Source organism: Channa argus, chromosome 6 (genome assembly GCF_033026475.1).
Source record: "Channa argus isolate prfri chromosome 6, Channa argus male v1.0, whole genome shotgun sequence".
NCBI classification, from domain to species: domain Eukaryota; kingdom Metazoa; phylum Chordata; class Actinopteri; order Anabantiformes; family Channidae; genus Channa; species Channa argus.
The window spans coordinates 5243268-5259351 of record NC_090202.1 but is presented as its reverse complement, the minus strand read 5'-3'; the positions used below and the strand labels follow the sequence as shown (position 1 = coordinate 5259351).

At 40.4% G+C, this 16084-nt stretch overlaps 1 protein-coding gene across 1 annotated transcript; it reads left to right on the top strand.

The window, feature by feature from the left end:
• Positions 1–4700: 4700 nt before the first annotated feature.
• Positions 4701–9499, top strand: proca1 (protein interacting with cyclin A1). Its single transcript, XM_067508693.1, has 4 exons — positions 4701–5497; positions 5600–5732; positions 6615–6749; positions 6867–9499. Exons 1-4 carry the CDS (start codon positions 4969–4971, stop codon positions 8608–8610), a joined length of 2541 nt encoding a protein of 846 aa, XP_067364794.1. The 5' UTR covers positions 4701–4968; the 3' UTR covers positions 8611–9499.
• Positions 9500–16084: the final 6585 nt, after the last annotated feature.

The window sequence follows — 16084 nt, the reverse complement described above, 5'->3', positions numbered from 1 at the left end:
TTTTATTTGGTGACACGCTGTAATGACGTCATGATTTAAAGTAAACTCATTGAGAGGCCGAGCTCGGGTCGTTCCTGACGCGCCTGTAAACCCCGATTACTTCCGCCCCTTCACATGCGACCTTTTCATTATAATTACAAAATCTCAACAACAAATAACAACCAATGCTAATACTAATACTAATACTAATACTAATACCTACAATAATAGATTTGACATATTAAGAAAAGATGTTTTTACATTGTGATTACTACACCTTAGTGCCGCATTTGACGCCATTGACCACAAGATTTTATTACAAAGATTGGAACATGGATTCAGGATTAAAGGAACCGCACTGCATTGGTTTAAATCTTATCTGTCAGACAGATTACAGCTTGTTAATGTTAAACGTTTTGGAGTTATGGAGTTCCACAGGGCTCTTGTGTTAGGACCAATACTTTTCAATCTGTATATGTCACCTTTAGGCAAAATTATTAGGAAACATTCCATAAACCTCCACTGATATGCAGATGATACCCAGCTCTACTTATCTGTGAAACCAGAAGATACTAACCAATTAGTCAAACTTCAAGCATGCCTAAATTTCCTAAATTGCCTAATTTCCTACTTCTAAATTCAGACAAAACTGAAACTATTCTATTTGGGCCTAAAAAGATGACAAATATGCTGTTTAACAATATAGTTACTTTAGATGGCATAACTTTGACCTCCACTGCTGCGGTGAGGAACCTTGGAGTTATTTTTGACCAGGATTTGTCCTTTACCTCACATATAAAACAAATCTCTAGAACAGCTTTCTTCCACCTACAGAACATTGCTAAAATTATGAGCATCCTGTCTCAAAGTGATGCCAAAAAACTAGTCCATGCGTTTGTTACTTCTAGGTTGGACTAGATCACTGTAATTCTCTACTTTTGGGGTGTTCTAATAACTCTCTAAAAAGCTTTCAGTTAATCCAAAATGGTAAAGCTCAATCATATTTAAAAGCTCTCATAGTACTGTATCACCCAGATTAGACCACTTTGATCCCAGAATACAGGCCTACTTGTGGTTGCAAAAGTAGAATGGGAGGCAGAGCCTTTAGCTATCAAGCCCATCTTCTTTGGAACCAGCTTCCAATCCAGACTCTGTCTCCTTCTCTCTGTCCCTTTCTGAAGGTGTCCTTGGCTTTGGAGCTGTGTGTTTCAATTGTGCACCTACCAACCTGTATAATGTTTTGTTGCTTTTTGTTTTTCATTTCTTTTCTCTCTTCACTTTCCACTCACCCCAACCAGTCAAGGCAGATGGCCATCCACCCTGAGCCTGGTTCTGCTGGAGGTTTCTGCCATTAAAGGGAGTTTTTCCTCTCCACTTTTGCCTAGGGCCTGCTCAAAGGGGGTTTGTTGGGTTGCCTCTACATTCAAGATTCAAGATTCAAAGTGTTTATTGTCATATGCACAGATAGAACGCATGTTTCCCTGTACAATGAAATTCTTACTTTGCCCTCCACTCTGAATGTCACACAGTAAAGAAGATGAGAATTTACAAAAAATAGAAATAAAATAAAATACAAATAAAATAAAAAAAGTAAAAAAATAAGAGCAAACAAATAAGAGCAATAAAGTTAGGTAGTGCAGTTCTGAGTAGGCAATAAGTGAGGTAGTGCCGTTCTCAGTGCGGTAGTGCAATTCGAAAAACAATTTGTGTGCAAATACAAAATGTGGTTCGTGAGCAGTTGTGTCCATGTATCAGTTGTGTCCGTGTAACAGTTATGTTATGTTATGTTCATGGTTGCAAACTCCTGTCAGCTGTTTAGGAGTCTGATGGCAGAGGGGAAGAAAGAGTTCTTCAGTCTCGAGGTCCTGCATTTCACACTTCTGTACCTCCGTCCTGAGGGTAGAAGTGTGAACAGTCCGTGCTGGGGGTGAGAGGGGTCTTTGACGATGGACGCAGCTCTCCTGTGGACTCTGCGGTGGTAGATGCTCTGCAGAGAGGGCAGTGGAGTCCTGGTGATTTTCTGTGCAGTCTTCACCACTCTCTGCAGGCGTTTACGGTCCATGGCAGTAGTGCTGCCATACCACGCCGTGATGCAGTTGGTCAGGACACTCTCAATGACGCAGCTGTAGAAGTTGCTGAGGATCTTAGGCGACATGCCAAACTTCCTCAGCCTCCTCAAAAAATACAGCCGCTGTTGGGCCTTCTTGACCAGCTGCGTGACGTGAGGTGCCCAAGTGAGGTCCTCAGTGATGTGGACACCCAGGTATTTAAAGCTGCTCACCCTCTCCACTTCAAGCTCCCGGATGAACAGTTGTGTAGTCTGGACTTTATTATGTAAAGCGCTTGAAATGACTTTGTTGTAAATTGGCTCTATATAAATAAAGTTGAATTGAATTGCTCATGGGTTATATTGATAGCAAAAACTTAATTTAATTGGAAGTTAAATTTCCAACAGACAGAGCGCAAAAAGGGTGGGTGACTATATAAAGTAGGATATAATCAGTTTTATTGGCTATTATGCCAGCCTGTTCCACAATGAACAAACCAGAGACAATATAAGAGTGACAACTACAGACAAAACAAGACTAATAGCTGCCCAAACCAGGTGGGGTGACTGTATGTTATTTCTTTTAGTTAGTAGCTTTTGCCCAATTTGGGAGACTTTAACAACAAACTAACTACTAATACGTAAACTAATAATTCTCTGACATTCATAAATATGCATACATGTGCGTTTAAGAGTCATTCTTGCAGAATGTTTTACTTAAAGCTCCAATGTGCAACATTATGGCAAAAAAAATCTAGCTGGAACACTAGACTGGAACACCAAGGGTGTCAAATACTGATGCCTGGTCATTGCCAGTCCAGCCTAGTCTGTGCTGTCAGTCAACAGAGACGGCTTTTGCTCTCAAGCTATTAAACAAAGTTGCTCCCCACTTTCCCAGCTCCCTCAGAGCCTACTATCTGTATTCATATTTAATTGGCCGCTGCAGCTATGATTCAGTTGCTGATCTTTTTGTAACAAGCAAAAACAAACAATCCTCTTGTTCAGCCCCAAAAGTGAAATACAACAAATGCTGTGTGGTATAAAACCAATAAGACACAGGCCCCTCAGAATGGGGACTTTTTCAGGGGTCATTATAAGTTTACACACCTTTTCATCACCCCAAGGGGCCGTGGATGAGCCAACAACATTATCATCAATACAAACCACTATATGCATACAACCACTGTATATCACGCTATAGTGTTTGTGCCATTTAAACTGCTTATAAAAGCTAAATGATGAAGATGTTATTTAGTCCTCATTATTACAAAGTGTAACACATAAACATTATTTTACAGATTTACACAATTTCCACGACTGCACTTTCACTCAATTCACTTTGCATCTGTCAAGAGCATTGAGTTCCCAGTCACACAGTGACGCTGCTGCTCGTCCAGGGGGCGCTGTTCTGCAGCTGCTTACTTGTCTTGTGCATGAGAGCAACCAAAAGGAGTCTCACCCAGAACAGGACACATAATTGTGACTCTCTGCCTCACTGTGCGCTGATAGTTGACTCCACATCTATCCTGGTGCACAGCAACATTGTTTGGTCTCTTTGTTTTCACCCAAATGCCTCCTACAGGGACCGCCTCAGTCGTGAGAAAGTTTTTTCCCCTCCCTCAAGAAGTAGTCGAATGTTGCCTCTGGTGATTTTACATCATTTCTCTCCGCCTTCCAGAAATCTGATTTCAGCTTTGTATAGGCTGGATATCCGCCTCTGGAGCTGTAAGACCATCCATGTGACAAGACTTTTTTTGTTTTTTATTCCTTCCGGGAACAGTCCCCGGTTTCCAGATGGAGATGAGTTGGCTGTGCATCACTTTCTAACGTCACATGGGAATTTAGTGCCATTCTATCTAAAACAATTGAAGTAGGTGAGATAAACATTGGCAAAATATGATTTCAACACCGCACCTGCTGGTACAGTAATTATTGTATTATGTGTCATACTAATAGACCACATCCAAAATACTGTGCTTGTACATTTTTCAGTCGACCAACAAAGGGCCACAATTGAGATTTTCACATTAATGGAAAACAACTTTAAACTGTGCAAGTGGAGCAACTTGCATCGAACTTTGCATTGAGCGTTTTTTCCAGGGTTTTTGCGCAGAGGTACATATCAAACTTCTGTTGTCTTTGAGCCTCAGCACAGCAGAATGTATCAGAGCTCACGCATTGTGTTCCAAACCTCAATCAAAGTCCTTTTTAAGAATTCTTTTTCTCCACAATGAATAAAGAAGCGATCTGGATGATAGAACTGATAAATGTGTTACATTTCAGCATGAGCACCTCCGTTAGAAACGCACAGGTCTCGTTGACAACAAATAAACACAAAGGGTAAGCGCCAGTTTAGACTAGGGGAGGGTAATATAGGATGGGGAGCTGCTGTTAGCTGCATAATGCCATTGATCCCTTCATTATTCGTTAGTTCGTGCGACAGCTCCAACCTTTCTCCACATTCCACAACGACAAAGACTTTTGTTCCTACATTGTGATTTAGGTCATCACCAATTCAGTGCCTGTTTTGTGGCATTTCAAAGATGTCCAATCTCCTGAGTTGGCACAATCACCCCATGCCTGTTACCATGGAAAGCAGGAAAAGCTAGAACCTCCTCCATGCGCGTTCCCAAAGTAAATCTCCACTTTCGGGGCGGGGGGGGGGGTCTGAGGTGGCTAGGAGGTAACTTGCAGTCACGTCTCGCCCTCTCTCCGTTATATGTTAACCCTGTCCTCATCATCTGTAGCGAAAGCGGCGCAATGTGCAATAGATCGAGAATCTACAGAGGTTAACTCAGCTGACTCCTCCCAGCTTTGCGATTTGTCGTATAAATTTCGCACCATTTCAGCTTCTTTTAAAAGTAGCAGTGTTGCACGAGCGCCCCGGGAAACGAGGAGCTGTCTCCCTTGCGAGTGGTGCTGAAAGTGCCACTAGCCGCATCATGTGGTCGGTCTTTTTCGTCTTTCTGTCTTATCTGGACAGAAACTTCGTCAAGGGCGACTTCCTCAGCCGCTCTTTGGATGCAGAGAAGCCGGACAAACACATGTTATCAGTGCTCAACGGCACCTTTTGCGCCAAAATGTCGACTTTGGGAGAGAATTTCCTTTACCAGGTTTCAAACGGAACCGAGGTGGTGCGATCCGTGGTCAGTCCCACCGGTACGCTTGTGGACTGCTCTATTATAGTGAACCAAATGCAGGTGAAATCGTTCATGCACGAGTGCAGGTTGGGACTGAGGGGACAGAGAGCCGGGCAGCCGCTGCACACGCGTTTTGCGGTCATGGATGAAGCCAATGTAATGTGCAGAGAGTTCATGGAGAGGTCAGTACCTATCGGTGTGGTGGGAAATGACGACACTGATGACACTGCGCTGCAGCATAAAACATTAAAAAGATCCAAGAGAGGCTTTACATACCCTGGGACCCTGTGGTGTGGAGCCGGCAACATGGCAGATAACTACGACCAACTTGGTAGGTTACACCCCTTTTTTAAGAAACTAGAATGAATTATGTGTGTTGTGAATTTGAATGAGAGAATGAGAACAACATCCTATTAAGTGTTATCTATTATAGGAGTCTTTGCCGAGACCGACAGCTGCTGCCGTACCCATGACCACTGCCCTCATGTCATCCACGCTTTTTCCTCCAACTATGGCCACATTAACTTCAAGTGGCACCCGATCTGTCATTGTGACTGTGACAGTGCGTGAGTACAACCAGTGGGAAGAGTGTGAAAGCAAGTGGAACAATGAAAGTGTTATTATCAAAACCAATGCCACGTTGTGATTAAGCCTTTTAAATAAGCAACCTCAAAACACAAAAACGTAGGATTAATTACAGATATCAGAACTGGAGAAATAAATACAGGGAACATTTCCAATCAGAAAATAAATGGAAACCAAATAACACAATTGATCAACTAAAAGGATAGAACATAACTGTATTTTTTAAAAATGCATCAGAATGACAAAAGATGATACAATTACTTAGCCTACATGCAGTAATTTGGACAATAACAAAACAATTTCAGTGTAATGGTTAGAGCATGACCCCAAGGGACAATAATACACCAATATTGCACTGATCATCTTTTTATGATGCTTCATTTGAGGTTTTGCAAAATGTTGGAGCTTGGGTCTGCAGTTTATTTTAGTTTTTCATTGGTTAGATCTTACGTGTCTTTAATTGACATGAGCCAGAACTAACCACCTGCACTGGTGATAATGAGATGAAGTGTCTGTGGACTTAGAAGAATACAGTCCCTGTGGGCCCAGAAAACGAGTCTTTGCATGATTAGAACTAGATTATCTGCTATTAGCTGTACTACAAAAGGGACAAGATCAGAGCTGGTATCTTCTCTGAAAACAAATCCCAGTAAGAACAGTTTATAACAAGCCTATCTTCAGAAAGTGAGATACTGCAGTCTTCATGGTCGCACTCTGCGACATCAAAGGCTGCAGTGACCTTTGTGAGTTCTAAAAAAAAGTTTATCAGTGATTCAACAATTATTTGTACACATTTCAAATTTTTGCAGGAGAAACGTATGAGGCAAAATGTGACCGAATTTTTGTTCTGTTACTCTCTGCAGGTTGAAAGATTGTCTAAGGAAAGTCAATGACACTTCCTCCAGAGTTGTGGGCCAGGCATTCTTCAACGTCATTGGTGTGCCTTGCTTTGATTTTGTCTATGAAGAACAGTGCACAGAGCGACACTGGTATGGCCTGTGAGTATCAGTGCACTCTGGTGTTCAGCGTTTAAGCAGCTTTGCAGCATTAATCCCCCAAATCACCAGACAAAACCTCCCCTTCATTCTTTCTCTCTCACTCTCTCTCTCTTGAAGTTGTAAGCGATATGACAAGCTCCCCATTGCTGTGCTGAAAGAGGCGGTCCTGTATGACTTTGGTGGTATTGACGTCATCGATAAGCTGACTGTAGCCCCTCCCAGGAAGAAAGATTCCAAGGAGAGCAAGAAGGGAGAGAAACTGGAGAATTCCACTTTGTCTACTGTGTTGGGCCCTGAAGAGCCTTCACTCACAAATGTTGTCACTGCTGCAGAGGACTTCATCAAAATCCTCGCTACTGTGTCCACCTCTCAAAGCTCCACCACTGACTCTGACAAAAGTGAGACGCAAAGCTCAGAGAAGAAAAAGAGGAAGAACACTGGGAAGAAGAAGAAAACCAGCAAAAAGCTAAAAGGAAAAGGAAAGGGGAGGAAGAGGAAGCAAAAAGCAGAGGCCGGTGTTAAAGTGGAGGAAGGAGCTGGAGTTTCGCCCTCTGGCAGTAAAGCAGGAGAAGTCATCGCTCTAAGTAATTTCCTCGAGTCCCACAATCGTGCCCAATCACGTAGAAACAGAAACAGAGTCGATGCCAGTGAATATGAGCTTGGAGGTAAAGAAGAGCCCTTTAATGAAGTCATGAAAGATGAACCACCAGTGGATAAGGACACTGTTTCCATGACGTCACCGAAGAGTGTCCAAAAGAAGCTGGCAGAGACGAACGGGGACAGACTGACAGAGGAAACCACTCTCTCTGTGTCAATAAGTGGGACAACTGTTATTCCCCGTAAGGACAGACGCAGAAGGCCAAGAAAGGAGAGGAGAAAGAAGTGCAAGACACAAGACACTGACACACCAGCCAGTTTAAGTGCGTTTTCTGTCCCCACCATCACTGCCATTACCCCGTCAGCACAGTTCAAGCAACAGAGCTTTGGGAGCCACACTGAAAGCCAACCTATCTCCAGTACTACCAGTGCCTCGATCGTGATCCCTAAAGTCAAAAAGAACAGGTCAAAGGAGAAAGAAAAGTTAGAGAGGAGAGAAAAAAGGAGGAAACTCAGCTCAGTTTCTCCCATTGTGGCCTCTGGCCATGAAATTACCCCTGCAGACCATCTGAAAGTGATCCCTCTCACCGGGGTTCCCCCTTTGTCATCACTCCCCACCACAGGGCAGCAAGGTTCCCACAGGCTGGGCGTTTATAGAGGAAAGACAAGCTTCCACACCGCTCTGAACTCATCTTTCAGTGTTCTGAAAAGTCAAAGGTCAAAAGAAAGAAAACTGAGAGATAGAAGGAGGAAAACTGTTTTGCCTCTTTCAAGGGAAAATCCACTTTTTGACCACAGCTCTGAAAATGTGCTCGTCATCCCCAGGAGTGCAGACGCAAGCGGTGCACTGAACAGTCCTGCAAACACTGCTTCATTTAGTAAGCTTACTGCTAAACCAGAAACTCACAGTGAATGGAGCCTTTTTACAACGGCCGCATCTATAATCAGCGCAAAGACTATCAGACAGCAGAGAAAATCAAGAAAGAAAGTCATGTCTGCTGTGCTCAGTGATGGCGTTTCCATGCCAAAAAAAACGGAATATTCACCTATAACATTAACACCCACACCAATTAATGTCACTATTGCTGAAGAGCTCAGTCCTTACATGACCACTTTATCAACTCCTGTCACGAGCCCGATACAGATATCAATTAACAGAGCAGAGGCCCAGTTCATCGGAAGAAGAAAACGAAGTAGAAGAAGAGGAATGAAGCAGTACCGTCTATTAGACAACAATGAGCCATGCAATGCAAACATAGCATGATATAAACAATAAAACATTTGGAGTATTATATTTTCTGGTGCAACATTAAAATCATAGAAACCATATTTGACTGTAATGTCAGAATCATGTTTTGTAAAATTTTATTCTGCATGTCAATAATAACCATTTTAAAATAAAATAAAAATCAAATTATTATGAATGTATCACACATTGCTTAAGGTTATATATTTTGCTAAAGGCTCTTATTACATTTAGAGAAAAGTGCTACTTCTGGCAGCCAGTTATCTTAAATTAATTAGGACTGATGAGATCGCTCACATGGTTATTTTAAAATAATTGAACGTTTACAAAACCTTATGGTAACAGGAAGTACAGCATTTAATTAACATCGGGAATCTAAATCTTTGAGGTTTAACACAGAATATGGCACAGAAACCATGTGTTTTATATCAGCTACTGGTTTCTTTTGTTCAAGTGGTCTGAGGACTTGTTAAAGTTGCCACCTCTTTCGTGGTTTGAGGCTGGGGTCACATTCTCCACACGATGAGGGCTGTAGCACCTAAAGGAGAGGCTTAAATCCTCCAGGTCTGCTGACTCTCACATGCTTGCATAAGAGGAATTTATCTGAAGTAGTAAGATAAATTCCTAAATAAAAAGCCCATAAAAATATGAGCAATGTGAAATGCACATTGGCATTATAAGTTTTGTTCAAGATATGAATAAAATAGCTAGCAAACAAAAAACAAAAAGTATTTGCTCTCGTTAATAATCAGTGCTAAACTCCACTCTGAGATTTACTGGTAGCACTCACTGGACTACCAGCATGGTTTACCTTTATGAAACACAAAACACAAATATAGTGTAACCAGATATGAGTCTGAATGCAACCGTTCTGATTAAATAAATAATACACCAAAGGAGAAGCATGGTTTTCCTTTATTGAACTGTAACATACACTATATTGCCAAAAGTATTTGCTCACCTGCCTTTAGACCCATATGAACTTTAGTGACATCCCATTCTTAATCCATAGGGTTTAATATGACGTCGGCCCTTTGCAGCTATGACAGCTTCAACTCTTCTGGGAAGGCTTTCCACCAGGTTTAGGAGTGTGTTTATGAAATACATAATACACAGTGCTCGCAGTCTTCGCTCTAATTCATCCCAAAGGTGAAGATGGGTTGAGGTCAGGACTCTGTGCAGGCCAGTCAAGTTCTTCCACACCAAACTCACTCATCCATCTCTTTATGGACCTTGCTTTGTGCACCTGAATTCATTTATTTGGATGGGTGAGTGAAAACTTTTGGCAATATAGTGTATCTGTGTCCGAACAGAAGTGTTGCAATGTTAGGCAATATTTTTAAAAATTACATTATCTACACCTGGAGTGATGCATGACATATTCAATAATAATTATATTCATATTATCCAATTATTTCAATATTTACATAAAACAAAGTGTAATGTTGGGTTATAAAACATTTTAAGACCATTTTCAGTTAAAGTGCCCCAAATTTCTAGAACATATCTTATAGATAGATAGATCCTTTTAAATAATTCATTCGGAAATAATTTTCTAAGCACTTTCCATTATACCAGCTGGAAATATTTAATAAGCATTCTACATCTAAAACTCAGAGACTTAACACCTGCTTAACCTAAATTTTAAACTCTGGACTTTAGTCTTGTAGCTGCCCCCGTGTGATTTCGGGTAATTTCACAATCTCCACATGGATTAACTTATCATTTTGCCCATTACTACTTTCACGTCGACTGAAATCTTCCAGGTTGTCTGTCTCTGTCATTCTTGCATAAGAGTAATTAGTTTGGGTAAATTTAAAAGAGGGAGACATCTCGATGTCAGTCATATCTGACACACTTAAAGTGGCCTTTGACGTGCTGAGGACACATTTATTATGTACTAGATCAGATTATAGTCTTGCAAACAGTGGGAAAAATGTAACAGTGGTGACTTTCATGCTACAGCCCAAGTTCCCAGATTTGTTGGAAGACATCCAAGCTTTTCAAAGCGCTTGGCATATTCACACACAATCATAAGCTGAAATGGCAGAGCAACTAACACAGATGGATGTGTGCTTAAGCCATTTCTCACAGTGAATAAAGACAAGGTGGCAGGAATTTTCCATTTCTGCAACTTTCTAACCTAATATGTGAAGCTCCCGACGAATATGTGTATTCCATACAGCTATGCATGTATTTTTTACATTTATTTGTATGATTCACATAGACACAACTTTGGCTTACATAAGAAATACAGCAATTTCATGTCCACACATTGATTCATCAATAAGTGTATAACTGTTTCTTTAAATTTACACTAAACTTGTGATTAAGGATTTTAATGCACATTAGAAACAACCATTATGTGGTAGATGGTAAGAGCTGAAAATGAATGGCAGTTGCTTGACACTGAAGTGAATAGTCAGATTTCTCTTCCTGTTGGGGTCATGGGTTCACACACTCATGTTGCTGAAAAAGCCTTTTATTGTCTGACCTATCCAGCAGGTCATGAGATGAATTTTGTTGTGGTTGTGGGGGGATTCATAGGATCAAAAGGAAGAAATGACATATTTTTTTGGATATCTTTCTGTTCCCAGACATTTCAAATGTTTCCTTTTTCACATGAGTATCCCGTTGCAGATAAAGACGGCAAACCACTGACCTGGGCAGGAAGTATTTAATATCAACATGGTAAGGACAAGGTCGAGTGGTTTGGTTAGGAAAAGTGCCTTGCAAAAGTATTCATACACATTGAAATTTGCCAAATTTACAACAACAAACAGTTGTAATTGTATTTTATTGGGATTGTATGTGATGGACCAACACAAAGTGGTGCATAACTGTGAAATGAAAGAAAAATGATAAGTGGTTTTCAACATTTTTTACAAATAAATATATGAAAAGTGGGGCATTTATTTGTATTCAGCCCCCTTTACTCTGATACCATCAACTAAAATCCAGTGGAACCAATTTTCTTCAGCATTCACCTAATTAATAAATAAAATCCACCTGTACGTAATGTAATCACAGTATAAATACAGCTGTTCTGTGAAGCTATAAAAAAAGAATTAAAAAAGGTCACAAAAAATATCCCAAGCTTTGCATCTCACAGAGCACTGTACAATCTATCATCCGAAAATGGAAAGAGTAATACACAACTGCAGACCTAAAAAGACATGGCCGTCCACCTTAACTTCCAGGCTGGACAAGGAGAGCATTAATAAAAGAAGCAGGCAAGAGGCCCATGGTAACTCTGGAGGAGCTGCAGAGATCCAAAGATCAGGTGGGAGAATCTGTCCACTATTAGTTGTGCACTAAAATTCTGGCCTTTATGGAAGGGTGGCAAGATGAAAGCCATTGTTGAAAGTCATGAGAAGACCCCTTTGCAGTTTGCGACAGGCCATGTGGGGGACACATGTGGAAGAAGGTGCTCTGGTCACATGAGAACAAAATTTAACTTTTTGGCCTAAATGCAAAACGCTACATGTGGCGGAAACCAAACAATGCACATCATCCTGAACACACCATCCTCACTGTGAAACATGGTGGTGGCAGTATCATGTTGTGGGGATATGTTTCTTCAGCAGGGACAGGGAAGCTGGTCAGAGTTGATGGGAAGATGGATGGAGGCAAATACAGGGCAATCTTAGAAGAAAACCTGTTAGAGTCTGCAAAAGACTTGAGATTGGGACAGAGGTTCACCTTCCAGCAGGACAACAAACCTAAACATACAGCCAGAGCTACAATGGAATGGTTTAGATCAAAGCATATTCATGTGTTAGAATGGCCCAGTCTAACTCAAGACCTAGATCCAATCCTAAAACCCAATGTGTGGCAAGACTTGAAAATTGCTTTCTGCATGTTTTGCAAAGAGGAATGGAGAGCAGATCATTTATCCGCATGGTGATTTGGCACAGTTTTAACGCCGGATGGCCTACCAGGACTGCACAGCTGGGGATGGGCTGTTGGAGGTTCAGTGTCTTGCCCAGCGACACTTCGACATGTGGTCAAGAAAAGCGGGGTGCAACCTTATAGTTGGTAGGCAGCCACTCTACCAACTGAGCCACTGCCACCCCACGTTGTCTATCACATAAAATCCCAATAAATACATTTACATTTGCGTATGTAACATGACAAAATTTTAGTGGGTGTAAATACTTTTGCAAGCCACTGTATGTAGCTTTGTTTCAGGCGGCCACAGGACAATAAATCTTGGAAACCACAGGTATACACTATATGTCTAAAAGTATGTGGAAAGATACTTTTGTTCTGTGGCCAAAGGCAGACAATCATAGTTTAGATACTAGTGTGTGATCCTCTAGCTTCGTTACAGCGGCATAAGGCTAATCTCTACATATTAAAAAATCATCTGTATTAACCGGTAAAATTTGCAAGTGACACTGCCACCAGGAACATTTTTAATGGCTTAGTACAATTACAGATAAAGTTTACTGTTTCTGAAGATCTTGACTGGCCTGCACAGATCCTCCACCCAGCACATTGAGGAGCACAAATGCCATCCATTGCCCAATTTCACTTAATCGATTGTGGTTGAATGGGAGTGAATTCCTGCTGCAATGCATATTCCTGTGGAAAGCCTTTGCATTAAGTGAACGCAGTTCATTAATGTCGATCAATCATATGGTTGTAAAGTTTAGGTTCTGACATTTGGCCACACTGGCAACACAGCACATGTACTATACACAGCTAATGTCCAACATTCCTTTCAGCTAACGTAAAGTTATTCCAAATACGTTCCCTTCAGAAATATACTATGACTTTGGAAAAAGAATTTGGCTTTTATTTTCTTGACCAAGAAATTTGTCTTATGAGAAAGATGTAGTAATGAGGACAGTTATTTATTGAGAGGAACAATGCTAGCAGGATCAGTTGGTCAATGTCGAGCCATATTTTGTGGTGCTATGAAAGGGGAAAAAAGACGAAAAACAACTTGTGATTATGCCCAAAAAGAGACCGTTAGGTTTAGGGAAAAATTGTGATGTTGGTTAAAATGCAACTCTGGCTAAACAAACAATTGAAAAAAATGGAAATATTTTGTTTTAAAGTCCTGTGTTGTGACACACATTCAGAGTAAATACTTTTACATTATGTCACCCACTGTTTTAATATTCTTTTTAGGGCCAGTGCCACCCCCACAACACAGTAACATGTTCAGTCTGCTTCTCTACTTCTACAGTTCACGTAATCATGTTTTATTTCTGGCAGGTGACAACAGCAAAGATTTCCCCCATTTATGTGCCATTTTCTATAGGGGTGTGAAGCCTGGAACAAAGGGTGATTTATTTTAAAAGATCATTTCCACTTTTTCCACTGCATTTTTTTAATATGAGCATGTTTGAATGAGAATTCGACAGTATTTGCACTTACTCATCATAGCCTGTGGATGATTATTTTACATTGACAATACAGTGATGCCAATTTCCTTTTTTTCTCCATGAAAATTACTTAAAAGTGATCAGATCTTAATGTCCTAAAAGAAAATAAAGATAAACAAGTTAAACTAATGAGAGAAATACTTACACTTTTTTATCGGTGTGTCTAGAAAATGTACTTTAACTTTCATTGTGTCACTGCAGCATGGATGTGTCCAAGAAAGCTTCATGCAAAGCAACGCCAAAAGTTAGTTCATGATTCTGATCATTCAAGTAAAGAGTAATTATTCTGCAGAACATTTTTTCACTTTTAATATCTAAAGTATTTGTACTTTAGGTATCAAAGCAGGGTTTTTTTTAATTGGCACTTGTAATGGAGTATTTTTTCTGTTTTGGTTTTGATTCTTTTACTTAATTCAAGAATTTGAATATGTTTTCAATACTGTCTGCTACTTGTTACCAACATATACAGATGCCCACCATGAGATCGAAGTTCACCAAGCATTTCATATGCAGTGCTTGGGACCTCTAGTGGAGAAAACCTTTTTTCAGGTTGGGGTGCAACTTCTTTCCCCATGACTTATACACACCTGTATATGTGCTGTTCTGTTTTTAAAATTGCATTCCTAAAGTTTTGGAGGCTTTTTGATGTTTAAATTACCTCAGTGTTTGCTTCTTTGGGTTAAACCTAAATATTGCCACTAAATATCGCAAAAGGGTTTAGTTAACCATTCAGATTTATCTGTAAACTTACAATAAAGCCACAGTAAAAATGTCACAAATACGGCTAAATGACACATTACTGGGGCTGGTTATAAAAACAATAAAATTTAAAAACAATAAGTTAAAATAAAAATGAAACACCTAAATATGTACATAAGTAGAACCTGCAAAAAAAAAAAAGATTTGAGTTTGAACCTCACAAACTGAACTGCGTCTGACGTTAGTCCAATCACCAGCATCTATCTATCGATGTTTCTATCGATCTGCTTACTTAGTCCGTGTTCGATTTTGTGTTAAGGCGGAACCAAATGTTCACAGGAAGAGAGGGAGGAAGTAAACCTTTATTATGAACGCAAAAATAAACTTCACGAAATCATTTCGAGGAATAGAACCAATTAAGACATAAGGGCAACAGACTAGAACCTTAACCGAAGACACAGAGTGGACAACTGAGGTCAAGTCAGCCTTCGTTCTCTTCTCCGTGGTCAAGCTATCCGCGCTAGAAATTGAAGTGCGTCTGTACAGTTACCTCTACGGTAATGGTATTGAAGCGAGCCAAAACACACGTACAACATCCGGTTTTCAAAATAAATTACCTTACTAAAAATAACAAACAGTCAAATTAGGGGAACTACTATTTTCCTTCCCTTTTCCTTCTAATTTTACCTGAGGTTTATGGCTTTGTGCATGTACAAATATTATATATTAACTTTTACTGCGCTATTTTTGAGAAAGCAGATTTCACATTTATACTGCATCTACTATGAACTTTAAAGGTTAATCATAAACACTTTGGCCCTATAGACTATTAGTACAAAAGACCAAAATGGAAGGAACAATGGGAAAACAGAGATGCTAAAAGGGAAAAGTACCAGAGGGAGGGCCAAACAGAGTGTAACCAATAATCAGAAGAAGAAGTAAACAATTAATTAAACTGAGCGTGTTATAAAGCAAGTAAGGAAACACAAAATAAGAGGCAGCAGAGTCTTCAAACAAGAGTCAGGCAGAGCCAGAAGACTGCGTGTTTCATCAGGGAAAAACAGCGCAGATCCTGCAGGGAACTATGGAGAGAGCTGGGTCTAAATAGGCAGGGGGACAGGTAAAAACGATCATAACTGATGTGTGAGAGTGGCCACAAAATAAAAGCCCGGGACGGAAAGTGAATCTGGTGAAAGAAGACAAGACAAAATGAAGTCCAGGACCGGGCCCATGACAGTTGGTTATGTTTTCTGTTATGGACTTTCTGTGACACTGGTTTGAGCATGAGAACATCTGCCATGCAATATATCACCTGCTTGACAACAAATGAGGGCCCTGCCACACCTCGCATATTTGTTCAGATTATCAACATCAGTGAACATAAAAAAGGATTAGCT